The following is a 14,238-nucleotide window of genomic DNA, read 5'->3' on the forward strand; positions in this document are numbered from 1 at the left end:
CTGATGAAGAACAAAACTCATCTACATCTTGAATGGCCTGAGGGTGGGTAAATAAATTTTTTTTGGGCGAGCTGTTCCTCTAGCTCAACCAACGGTGTGTGTTTGGCACTGTTGCCAACAATGGCAGATGGGTGTTCAAAAAACCTGTTTGAATAAAATCATTATTAATTCAGTTTTTTGACAAAATATACTTCCGTTGAATACCACAAAAAAGTCAATTTCAACTTCCCATCAGAGCAAACGTGTGGTGTCACTCGATGTTTGCTGCATCGCCGTCACGTCCCTGACCGTTTCTTCGCTGTCCAGTCTATGATTCAACAGTGGTGTATCTACTGCGCTTCTTGCTGCATGATCCCCGGAGGAAATGACGACAACGTACCGGTCGTCCTCTGCGTCTGTGCTCTCGTGAACGTCCGCCGTCACTACTGACGTGTCCATGGTTTGGCGACTGCAGGAGGGTGAGGATGTGAGCACAGGGCCCTCGGCCGCCACGTCGGGTAACTCCTCTTCCTCCTCGGGGAAGCTGGTGTTTATGTAGATAATGTCTCTTCTGCTGGAAACCGCGGGAAGCTTCCCAGCCAGACTCTCCAGCCTCTTCCTAACCTGTGTGAAGTCGGGTCGGTCCACCGGATCAGTGCTCCAGCAGCTGAACATGATGTCATACCTGAAACACAAGAGCACAGGATGTGTTATGAGATTCAGATGTGCTGAAAAACATTAACCCTATAAAGCCTACTGTACCATATTTTACATGCAAAGGCCTCGAAATTACCAACATGTTCAAAACTTTACTGAAAAAAAGTTGCACACAATTTACTGCATGCATTCTGTCATCTGATGGATCATTTAGAGAATTTTTTAGCAAGTAAAATATCTTTTAGTATAATTGTACAAATGTCCACCATCATGTTGTGGTTCATGTGTCTTTTTGCTATCAAAGTAAACATAATAATAACTTTGATATTGCCGTTCGTCACTTCTGAGCAGCGCATGCGCAAAGCCGACCTCATACGTCATCCACCCGGAGCTGCTTCCATTTACAACAGTGAGCGCAAGCTAGATTAAGTTGATTATTACGTTTTAAATATGGTTATTTTTCTTAAAAACGCATTGATTCACTACAGGAGGTCTTTGTTCACCCCCCGGAGCCGTGTGAGACACTTTTTTATGGATGGGCGCTTTTTATTTCACTTCTTTTGGACTGAAGCACTGCAACACCCGCTGACTGCAATGATAGAGCTTGGAATAACCAGTTCAATTTTTAATATAACTCTGACTGGATTCGTCTGAAAGAAGAAAGTCATATACACCTAGAATGCCTCAGGGGTGAGTAAAACACAGCCTAATTTTCATTTTTAGGTGAACTAACCCTTTAATATCTCACTGATTTACATGACAAACATCAGAATTTCATCACTTTTTGATCATATAAAATATCAGCATCGGCACCAAATTGCGTATTTTTTGCTCCGTTTAGGCCTCTGAATAAAACTGAGCTGACCATATTTTCACTGTATCATACTGTATGAGCCATAAAGGCCTAATGCATCAAATATGATGCTCAACATAAAACACAAGCAATCTTTTTTGAATTTTGTCTAAACTATATTTATATTTATTTACACTATACTAAATTTATATTTTAAATTTATATATTTATTTATATATATAGCTACCTAAATATCATTAAACAAGATGCATTTATCTAAGAAGCAAAATTGCATAAAATATTATTTTCATAAAATGTATCTTTCTGGTGGAGCAAGTAATTATATATTTGATAATAGTCAAACTTTTCCTGTCTTTAGAGTAATGTACTTCATTTTTAACAAAGTAAATCACTTTGGATTTTTTCTTTGATTTGAAATTTTTTTGTACTGGATATAAGCTATTCACATGCTGGACATTCATGGTCATTTTCAACACACAGTTTTAAAACAAACTCACAACTCATCCAGACAGTCGCTCGGTTGTTTCAGCCGGTTTCCCTCGAGGAGATAATCGTAAATCTCATGGTTTTGTACGCCAGGGTACGGGGTCATTCCTCGAGTGGATATTTCCCACATGGTCACTCCAAAGGCCCACTAAAATAATTAAAAATAATAATCGGAAATGCTTCTCAAGCAGCAAATCAGCATATTAGAATGATTTCTGAAAGATCACGTGACACTGAAGACTGGAGTAATGATGCTGAAAATTCAGCTTTGATTACAGAAATAAATTACATTTTACAGTATATTAAATTAGAAAACAGTTATTTTAAGTTGAAATAATAATATTTAAGAATATTACAGTTTTTACTGTATTTTTGATTAATAAACGCAGCCTTGGTTGAACATACAAACAACTTTTGAATAATAGTATTTGTGTAAAATAGAATGAACTACAAAGTTAACTGATCAGTTGTAGAGACTGAAAAACAGAAGAGACTGTAAACATCTTAAACATTTGGATAAAACTGAACAACAAAGATGGCAGTGATGACAGTTCCTACCACATCACTTTTCACCGTGAAGACTCTGTCAGCGAGGCTTTCCAAAGCGATCCATTTGACAGGCATCTTGGCTATCCGGCCCTGTCTGTAATAGTCACCACTGTAGATTTTCTTTGACAGGCCAAAATCAGCGACACACACGCTCATATCATCACGCAACCTGCATGAAATAAAATGTAAACTGCTTAAAACAAACACAGATACTTCGAAGGTTCAAATAAACAGTTACAAGATACAAGCATTTAATGTTTTTTTAAAAAAAGAAGTCCCTTCTGCTCACCAAGGCTGCATTTATTTGATTAAAAATACAATAAAATTGATAATAGTGTGAAATATTATTGCAAATTATAATAACCGTTTTCTATGTGGATATATTTTAAAATGTAATTTATTCCTGTGCATTTTCAGCATCATTACTCCAGTCTTCAGTGTCACATGATCCTAAAGAAATCATTCTGATTTTAATATCATCTTTATTTCTTGGTGCTTCCATGACTAAAAGTGTATAGGAGACTGTAAGTTCAGGACACGTACATGCAGTTGCGTGCTGCCAGGTCCCGGTGGAGGAAGTTTCTGCCGCTGAGATACTCCATTCCCAGAGCGATGTCAATCATGAACTTCAGGAGCATTTGTGTAGGTAGATACTGGAAATACAACACAACATCCTATTAGACCGTCATAGCAGGGCTGCACGATAAATCGAAATTCAACAGAAGCTGCGATTGTCATGCGTATCTTTCAGTGAAGCACGGTTCTGTGATCAGCAGTAAATCTCCATCCGAAGGCCAGAGGGCGCTCTCGCGCTGAAACTCCAAATACGCCTCGCAGAAGAAACCCAGAAAATGCCTATCTCTGCAGCTGAATAAACAGAAGATTCAACTGCTTTCATTGATTCAACATGACTAATAAACACATGACTACGGCAATATACGGTTTATCCGAGTTCTTCTTATTATAATTTTCATTAAAATAAAGTATATTTATAATGCAATGCCTTTATCACTGCTTAAATACTATGAAATATGTTGCGTGCCTTATTCTGTGTAAGAAGCCACATCATCTCATAGAAGGATTTATTTCAAACACTCGACTGACGTTATGAAGTGAGCTTGGAGTAAAAATATGTTATTAAATGTGGTATTTTCACATGCTTTCAGATGGAGCAGCATTTACTTCACAGAGCCGTAGTTCACTGAGAAGCTACGCAAACAGCTGTCATTATCGCGAACGATTTCTTAGATTTCAGAATCGCGCAATAAAATCGTCTGCGATTTTTTTGCGTAACTTGTCAGTGAACTACGGCTCTGTGAAGTCAATTCTGCTCCATCTGAAAGCACGTGATGATGATTTACTACTGATCACAGAACCGGCATTACTATCAAAATGCGCACGACAATCGCATTCAATTAATCGTGCAGCCCTACGTCATAGTACTATTTTGTAGACAAACAGCATTGTTGTTTCTTTGCCATCTTACCACAGGGTCTTCACTGAGACGGGAGAGAAGGAGGAAGCTGTGCAGGTCTCCATACTTCATGAAGGGAAGCACAACCATCGGTTTGGGAAAGTGGCCTGAAACAACCTCTAAACAAACACCTACGTGAACAAAACAACATTATAACAAAAGATGCACAATAATGGAAATGCTTTGACATATGGATTTGAACACTATTTCATATTTATATCAGATGTTTTAATTCTGTTTGATCATAATGAGCATTCAAACATGTTTCTTACCCAACAGCCTGATGACGTTAGGATGGTCAAAATCCTTCATGCAAGCAGCTTCATTCAGAAACTCTTCAATCTCTCTCTGGGAGAAGTTATCCACTGAAAAAGGCAGAAGTCAATGATTCATTTCATATCTTTTATGATATTCTCCTTTGGCCTATCTAGTTATACAGATATAAGTTTAGTGCCTTTGCAGACCCTTGTAAAGATCAGGTAGCTCTCAGATTAGTTCATGCTACTTGAGGCAAGTGTTGGGGCTAATATATTAAAATGAAATCAGCTCTAAAAACACACAACAAAAAATACAACAAGTGTTTTTATCAATATCCAGAGTTTATAACAAAAGATGCACAATAATGGAAATGCTTTGACATATGGATTTGAACACTATTTCATATTTATATCAGATGTTTTAATTCTGTTTGATCATAATGAGCATTCAAGCATGTTTCTTACCCAACAGCCTGATGACGTTAGGATGGTCAAAATCCTTCATGCAAGCAGCTTCATTCAGAAACTCTTCAATCTCTCTCTGGGAGAAGTTATCCACTGAAAGAGGCAGAAGTCAATGATTCATTTCATTTCTTTTATGATATTCTCCTTTGGCCTATCTAGTTATACAGATATAAGTTTAGTGCCTTTGCAGACCCTTGTAAAGATCAGGTAGCTCTCAGATTAGTTCATGCTACTTGAGGCAAGTGTTGGGGCTAATATATTCAAATGAAATCAGCTCTAAAAACACACAACAAAGAATGCAACAAATGTTTTTATCAATATCCAGAGTAAAAAACGTTCCACCATTGAGTCATGAAAGATGCACAGTAATATTTATGAATTACAATTTACCACACTTTTGTATTAGATGTTGATTTGATTTTAAAGAACACTCACAATTGGTTATATTGACTTTATGTAGCCCCGCCCCTTTTTAGCGCTGTGTTTGTTGTCTTCTGTCTTCCGGTTGTATTTCCACTCACGGATTTATAAATGAACCGCTCGTTTTAAAATCTTACTGGTCTACTGACATTTGCTTTAAACATTACAATGCTCACAATAACGTCCGTTAACGCTACAATACATAAATCCACGTTACCAGCTAAATTACTCTTAGACAGCGATGCCATAGAAATATACAGAGCTACCGCACATTCGGAAGTTCAAAGACAATATTCTAAAAATGCTGCGCTTGTTTCGCTGGAGAATAGGGTCACATAGTGAGAAATAATTTTCATGAATTTATTTAAATGAATTTCTTTACATAAATTAATAAGATTCTCTCATAAGTAAAAAACGAAAATCAACCTAAAAAAAATCTCTGGGTGCAAATATGGTAATAACAAAATTTGTAATGAATTACAGCAGGCAAAAATAATTACCAGCTAAATTACTCTTAGACAGCGATGCCATAGAAATATACAGAGCTACCGCACATTCGGAAGTTCAAAGACAATATTCTAAAAATGCCGCGCTTGTTTCGCTGGAGAATGGAGAATTTTTATTCATATCATTACACTTTATTTGCTCCGTTTTATTTTGTGAAACCTTACTACGTATATGGAATAACCGTTTTATAAAAGCAATAAGCCCCGTGAAGCCGTGGTTTACAGTGAATTTTATAACAGCTATTTTATTTTATAATTTTATAACAGGGTTGTTAGGCACGACGCGAAGCGGAGCTCACTGTAAATTCACTGTAAACCACGGCTTCTTGGTGCTTATTGCTTTAAAAACATACAAGAAATAATAATTAAAATAATGTGAAATAAAAAAATACTTTTTTTCTAAATAATTTGATATAAAATGTGAAACCTAAATATTTAAATTGTAATATTACATGTAAAACATTTTTTTAAATTAAATTAAAATATATAATACTTAAAATACTTAAAATGTAAATATTTTTTATAATAATATCAATAATAATAATAAACGTAATAAAAAACGTTTTAAATAAAATACCTACTAAACGGAAAATAAAATCATTTTCATTTTTGAAACCAAAAAATTAACTCACGTTTCATGGTCTTGACTGCAACTTTTTCCGAGGTCCCATCAGGTTGTCTGAGATGCCCCTCCATCACGGATCCAAACTCACCTGTAAGAGAGACAGTCAGGTCACTCCGTTCATCTGACACGAGCTGCAACACAACACAAATCCACACCAGACTGCCTCCTCACCTTCTCCGAGGACTTTACCGATGGACAGCAGGTTCCTCATGATCATCACGTCCTGGAGTTTGGCCTGAAGCTCACTGCTAATGCCCAGACTGGCAACTAAAAGAATGAAGAAATACTTCATAAATTCTATCATTTTGGAAACTGGATACAGGCAACTGATAAAAGCACTAATAATGCATGACGCACGTGTGATTTCGATGGCTGAGCGGTTGTAGGATCTCTGAGGTCTGTACTCAACGCTTGGAGTGAGTTTATCATCAGGTCCAAACAAACACCTGTAGGGGGCGCCAGTGATATACATTTATACACAGACAGATCTGACAACCACACAGCAATACACAGTACAAAAACAAACATGTTGTGATTTTCAGCAAAATTATTTTCCTACTTAGTATTATAAGTTTTTTTTTTCCAGTACAAAACTCTAAGCTTTCCTTAATCAAGATCCATTAACTTGAAAAGTAAAATTACATATGATATGCCTTTTTTCTGGAAATAAATAAATATAATAAAATATATACAATTAAGTAAGTTTAAGCTAAATAAATAAATAAATTCTGGTGCAAGAAAAATAAACTTGCTTCCCCTTTGAATTAAGATTATATTTCTTGCCCCACTGGCAGAAATATTTCTGTTTTTAACTTAAACTTTTACTTTTGATACATTTTTCATGTCTAGACTTAATGTCTAGTGTCATTTTGCTTGTATCTTTGATTTAAGAATATTTAGATTATTTTTACAACCAAGACAAAACCCCTAAATGAGATTTTTTTTGGTGTGCAGTGTAACCAGTACAATGCAACAAGCTTCACAAAAAAAAACAAAACAAAAAAACGTGCGAGTCGACTGACGTAAATCAACCAGCTATATCAGCACAAAACCAACAACAACAAAGCAAGAACTACGAAACTTCATGCTGGTCTAAGCCACTCTTTTCAGCAAAGGAGAAGCTGCAGACTACAAAAAAAATGACTAGAAATCCACTGACTCTTAAAACGCAGCGCTGAACTGAAGGATTTCAAACTTTGTGAATGTTTGCCTGTAACTAAACATCGTCATGATAATGGCTAAGCAGACATTTCATTAACCCTGGTTTGTCCACATATGAACACTAATTTTCCTGTCTGTCTTCAATGCAGATTAGATAGATTTTTTGCCACATTTGCAGCAATTTTAGATGCAGCCTAAAGGACCTTGAACAGTTAACATTTGGTTAGTAACGTAACCACAAAACCACCACAACCCCCATTGCAAACTATGGTTAAAGTCAGCCAGAAGTTGTTAAAAGATTCCAGAGAATGAAGGAGGAGATGTTAGTCTCACTTGCAAACAACCAGATGTAATTTGAAACTCTTTGCTCAGCGCTGCTTTGGCCAACTCTGTCCTCCATAATTATGTTTTACTAAGAAGCCATGCTGCTTTTACAAACCAGCTTTCCCCCTACTTTTCTTTCCTGAAGCCTTCAATTTCTTGCCCCGAGTACATTAAGATGAACATGCTCCGGTCTCTAAAATAGCCCTTGTTTTTCAGATTTGGCCTTGGAATGAAAAGACGTCTGAAAACCACACAGCACAGTGAGATTTAACAACAATTACAGCAATTAAATCTCGAGTGATACAATGAAGTGCTTGGACTGCAAAATGCCTTTCATAACACCTCAGAAAAACAGAATAACAAGAAAGAAATTCACACAGACACCCAAGACGGTAATTAAATGAAAGTGCATTTGCAACCTAAAGAAACGGGGAAAAAAGACAGGACTTGATTTTATTAACCAGGATTTGTTTGGATTATTTTAATTTATTAAGTATTTTAATTTAAATGTTTTATGTATTATTTTATTTATTTCATGGATTAAATGGATTTATTTGGTTAATTTATGTAATTTATATGTTATATAATCTATATTATATTATTATGTGTGCATATATATATGTTAAATTAAATGTTATATTATTTCAATTGTATTTATATAAAATATTTCTTTATATCATATTATTTTAATCATTAAAAAATTAAATAATGTTTATAAAAATGATATCTATCAATCTATCTATTTATATATATATATATATATATATATATATATATATATATATATATATATATACACACACATAATTTTATACTATTTAATATATACTATTTATTTATTACTTGTTATTTTTTGATGAATCATGCACAATAAGACCAGAAACTGGTCAAATAAACCATTTTGATTTCATGTTGACTAAGAAAAAAAGAAATGACAAACAACTTACTGCAAGTAAGAGCGATTGTGCAACCACATGGCCACGAACATCACTATCATCAACAGACAGAAACTGCAAACAACTCCAAGAACGATGTACGCGGAGTCGGGACGACTAGGAATCGGAGTCGAGGATGGAGACTCGGGCGATTCTGAAAGCAAAACACACACGCAATAATAAACAACTGCATTAACAAATAGGCTGGTATATGTATTTTAACTAAGGTCAGCATAATACTAAACCTCTAAAATGTATTGGCCAATGTATTATTATCCTCTATGTTGCATACTCCTGTTGAATCTCACTAATAGCTTTTTATCCCAAAGCTCAGTTCAGCAGCTTGAGGTTTTCATCTGGTAACTCATGTGTCCTTTGTTCATGACCCTCTTTTGGTCCAAAATAATGATATCACACAAGAGTGATTTAACTTCAGCTGTTTAACTGCATAAGCGTTTGGTTGTTTCCCAAACAAAAATCCCTCCTGACTGTTACAAGACTATTTGTATTTAATTGACTGCATATTTAAAGAGGCTTTTAAACGTTATAATCAACTGGAAACGTTTCTTAGGGGAATCTATGCACGTATGCACTGCAATTCATTTGCAAATCAAGACGAGTTCAGCAGGATGCCTTCCTGAGTAAAGCAGAATCCCCATAGCGACCCCTAGAGGACGCAGTGTCTCGTTCCCTACTCAGGGAACCATGGTTACATAAGTAACCCGAGACGGTTTCCTGCAGTGTTGTTGAGTATCAAAAATATATTTCATTAAAACTGATTCCAGGAACTGCATTAGTGCCATGGGCTAGACTGTTAAGATGGTAATTGCAGGAAAGCTGTTTTTTTTTTTTTTGTCTAGACTTGGTAAAAATATGAATGCATTTAAAGGACCTTCTTAAGTAATAATAAATAAATAAATAAAAATAACATAATAAAAATGGAATGAAAATAACATTTAAATAATTATATAAAATTATAATACATTTAATATAATATACATTATATACAAATCTATAAATATAAATGATATAAAATATAAATAATATATTAAACAAACAAATAAATAAATCCACCTCACATATCAGTTACCTGGGACAATAGTCAAATTAATAAAAAAAAAAAATTTTTTTTAAATTTAATTAAAATAAAATTATAATACTACAAAATTATTACATAAACTAATGTACAATAATATCAATGATATAAAATATATAAATATAAATGAATATGAATTAAATGAAAAAAAATGAATATGAAAAATGAACATAAAATATTAATTAAATAATAACAAACAAAAAAATTAATCCACAGTGGATTCATTCACCATCAGTTACCTGGGACAATAGTCAATTATACAGAAAATGATTAAGAAATTATTAAAAAAATATGAAATAAAATCTAAAACAAACAATTCAATTAAAAATAAATATTCAAAAAATTTAAATTAAATAGAAAGATTAAATATTTGTATTTATTGTATGTATTTCTTGATCATTTTCTGTATAATTGACTATTGTCCCAGGTAACTGATGTCCACTGTGGATTTATTCATTCGTTCAGTTTCACTGCATTGCAATATTTTGTTACATCATTCTAATACTTAAGGGTTTCTTGCATCTACTCACCAGCATCTAGTACAAAGAGACTGTAGCTAGATGTTTTGGTCCCACAGCCGCTCTGAGTGCAGGCCACCACCTCCACACTGTATGTGGTGTTGAACACCTGCAGCGTCACCGTGGTCTCTGTGGTGATGCTGTGAATCTAAAACACACATTTCCACACAGACTTCACAATATTTTTAATCATTGTATGGTCAAAAGTCTAGCACAGACTGGCGTGAATCTCCATGCTGCTTCAAGCTGGCTTATACTAGTTTGCTATTCAGACTGAAGCAACTAAATTTACTTTATATTTTTGATTCACAATTTATATTTTTTGAAAAATCATGCTGAAATGTGAGCATCAGATATGATCATCAGGCTTTTGAGGAACGTTTATTTGTTCATCTCGCAATCATCATTGCCTTATATGTTTTGATTATAAAACTGAGCATTTGAATATATTCTTACTAAGATATTATTGGGAGATATAGATTGACAACTGGTATTTATATGCATTTTATGTAAGTATCTGCTATACTGTTATAAAGACCTCATAGATTTACATTACAAGCTATCAGAATCTGCACCAAACTGCATACTCAGTATGGGCCTCTGAATAAAACTGATGTGCTTTTTCCTTCTCAAGCTCCATATTCTCACTATATCGTATTATATGAGCCATAAAAGCTTGATGCACCAAATATGAACTTTTGTTTCATTTCTGCTATATTTTGTTTAAAGGTTAACCATTTTATTTCAAAAAATGAGATTTTTCTGAATATTATGTCAGGCTTTACAGGGTTAAACTAGTTACATAGCACCATGAGTTAAACATCACAGCAGCATTTTCATATGCTATAGGCCACTCAAATATAGTATCAAGTCATTCTTCCTCTTTCAATTCAAGATTTTACAATATTACACTCCAAAAAAAAGTCGTATTAAGGAAATACAGTTTAGTATTACAGGTAAGAAACCCTTTTGTGTGAAATCACACCAAAAACAGTGTAAAAACAAAACTTAAAGGCTGGATGAAAAAAAGAGAAGCTGTTTTTGGTGAGCCATGTGCTTGCAGGATGCAGGAAGTTTAACACACACACACACACACACACACACACACACACAAAGAGATGCATGTGACACATCCATGCTGCTGGTTGCGTAAAGCTGCCAGTCACTGTCACTCCTGTTCCCAAAATCTCTCAGACATGCTGACACTTACACAAGTCATTGAGTCTTCAACATGCTGTCGCTTTTACATCCACGAATGAAAAACTGCATCTGTACTTCTCCAAAAACAAGAAGTGAGTTGTTCTAGGGGCCCTGAGAAGTCCACACGGTGTGGTTTAGGGTTATTTAGGGTGCGTGTGACCGCATGTAAATGTCTGCTATGCCTCTGCTCAGAGATTTTCATTGCAATTAAATTTGTTTTTCTAGTCAATCCTTCCTTAAATCATAAACCTGAATGTCCTCCAGCTGTCTCGGGATGAACTTTTTAAAGATTACCTTAATTTATGCACATTACTGTTGGCCATGCATGAGAAGCAACACAATAGATTAAGGTTAAAGGTCGTCTTGCTCACATAATGGCTTCCTGTTTTTTACAGGTCCTTAAGTTTTTCAATCCTTGCCCTCCATTTGTTGAAGGAACCCCGGATTACTGTGAGAAAAGCAAACTCAGCAGTTATATTTAAAACCAGCCTAAAACAACATGCTTTTCAAACTCGCCAAGAAATCGATTGACTAAAACACACTCATTTAGTGAAAATAAACCTGATCACTTCCTGCAGTGCATTACTGTCTCAATCATCTGCAGTGGATCTGCAGTGCACTTAATGAATAAATATTTATTTGGACTTCTTCAAGGGTTTAGGGCCTAAACCAAAATACATTCTCAGCTACCTTTAATGTAAATGTACCCTTAATACAATGACTTAGTTATTTAAATCAGCATAACTGAACTATTCCAGGAACTGGATTAGAATTGCCATGTGCAAAACAACACAAAAACAAAACAAAAAATTATTTTTATTTTGGGGTGAAAAATGACCTTGTACCAGAGTTATCATTATTATTATTGTTAAATAAAAAAAGCTATTATAAACATTTTTGTTAATTAAAATGAAGGTGCGAAGAATATAATATAATTCTTAGACGAAAACCTAAACCAAAACAATTAAACTAAACAAACAAAATTAAACTAAACGACTTTATTTAATTCAGCATAACTGAACTATTCCAGGAAGTGGATTAGAACTGCCTTGTGCAAAACAAAATAAAAAATAAAATATCAAACAAAACAAAACAAATCAAAATAAAAAATGTACATTTATTTTTATTTTGGGGTGAAAAATGACCCTGCACCAGTGTTATTATTATTGATAACTAAAAATAGCTGAAAACATTTTTGTTAATTAAAATAAAGAATAATATAATTATTAAATAATTAAACTAAACAAAAATTTGAAATGTTCCTTGGCCACTAACTGAAACATGTTTCATTGAAGCACTAAAATTGCTAGCTGGAAACAAATAAAACTAACACTATAACTGAAATAAAATAAAAAAAGAACCTAAAAAGTAATATTTAAAAAAAGAAAGAAAGAAAACTGACAAAAGCACCAAAAAAAATGAAAAATAAAATAAAAGCTAATTCAAAATATTAACAAAACTATAATAGTATAAAAAATGATACTAAAATAATACTAAAATAACATGCTCTTGAAAAATTTTATGAGATTAAAACTAGCCGACTTTTATGTGTATATTCTTGTAAGTTTCTGTGATAAAATGTTAGCCAAAAACCCAAACATAAATGTAGGTCAAAATCATTCACTATTCCATGAGCAGATGTTACTTGACGAACTAATTGGTGATTTTGTTGAGGGAAAGCAACAGGTGTGGTTCTGAGAGCAGCTGTGTGTGTGAATGCATGACACTCATTTACAGTTACTGTTGTGTTCACAGTGTGAGATCACACAGGTCAGTCACGGCAGATTGTTAATCGCAGACATTGATGCGTCGTCATGAATCCCAGGTCATTCAGTGGTGAGTCATGACAGACGGACAATAACAAATAACTTCTCCACACACTGCCGGTTTCCTGCTACCAGGACAGAAACAGGAAGTACACATTGTCTAAAATGCCATGCTTTAACAAAACCCCTCCCATATGATTAGTCACTAGCCACACAGGGCACTGAGAGGTGGCTAGAAGCACATGTTCTGTGTAATAAACAGAGCAGTGCAGCTTTTTTCAACATGTTGTTACACACCTGACCTTGAAAACTTTCTATTCTAGTTGCCCAAACAACCCAATCTGGGGTAAATATAGATATATATAGTCATTATTTTTCCAATTGCACTTGTGGTGCAGAAATGACATACTTCTCCTTTACACAAATAGTTCACCCAAAAATGAGCATTTGCTGAAAACATACATCACTCTCAGGCCATCCAAGATGTAAATGAGTTTGTTTCTTCATCAGATTTGGAGAAATGTAGCATTCCATCATTTGCACTCTGCAGTGAATGGGTGCCGTCAGAATGAGAGTCTAAACAGCTGATAAAAACATCACAATAATCCACACCACTCCAGACCATCAATTAATGTACTGTATGGTGAAGCTAAAATCTGCATGTTTGTAAGAAACACATCCACCGTTTAGACGTTTTAACTGCAAACCGTCACTTCTAGGTAAAATACGAGTCCATAATCCATTATAACGCTTCCTCCAGTGAAAAAAGTCGATCTCCTGTTATCGTCTTGCATCAAAATCCACGCACATATTTGGTTAGAACCATAAGCAATATTATGGAAACAGAACTCATTTTAGCCGGAAGCAACGGTTTAAAGATAATGATTTGTTTATAACAAACACGCAGCTTTTTGCGTCAGAAGATGTTAATTGCTGGACTGGAGTGGTGTGGATCACTTCTGGATTACTGTGATGTTTTTATCAGCTGTTTGGACTCTCATTCTGA

General features: G+C 34.5%; 1 protein-coding gene across 2 annotated transcripts in view; it reads right to left on the minus strand.

Annotated features, from left to right (window-relative positions):
- Positions 1-14,238, minus strand: part of mertka (c-mer proto-oncogene tyrosine kinase a) — a 47,238-nt gene continuing 33,000 nt past the window's right edge. For both annotated transcript variants that reach the window (XM_016288794.1, XM_016288793.1), the window contains exons 9-19: positions 10,279-10,414; positions 8,665-8,806; positions 6,590-6,678; positions 6,404-6,499; positions 6,240-6,320; positions 4,682-4,774; positions 3,972-4,090; positions 3,029-3,138; positions 2,495-2,654; positions 1,948-2,084; positions 1-664 (exon numbers count right to left, since the gene is read on the minus strand). In XM_016288794.1, coding sequence (XP_016144280.1) covers positions 232-664; positions 1,948-2,084; positions 2,495-2,654; positions 3,029-3,138; positions 3,972-4,090; positions 4,682-4,774; positions 6,240-6,320; positions 6,404-6,499; positions 6,590-6,678; positions 8,665-8,806; positions 10,279-10,414 — 1,596 coding nt within the window. In that variant the 3' untranslated portion in view covers positions 1-231. The remainder of the gene's footprint in view (positions 665-1,947; positions 2,085-2,494; positions 2,655-3,028; positions 3,139-3,971; positions 4,091-4,681; positions 4,775-6,239; positions 6,321-6,403; positions 6,500-6,589; positions 6,679-8,664; positions 8,807-10,278; positions 10,415-14,238) is intronic.

The sequence above is a fragment of the Sinocyclocheilus grahami genome, unplaced genomic scaffold (assembly GCF_001515645.1).
Source record: "Sinocyclocheilus grahami isolate Dianchi unplaced genomic scaffold, SAMN03320097.WGS_v1.1 scaffold234.1, whole genome shotgun sequence".
Classification (NCBI taxonomy): domain Eukaryota; kingdom Metazoa; phylum Chordata; class Actinopteri; order Cypriniformes; family Cyprinidae; genus Sinocyclocheilus; species Sinocyclocheilus grahami.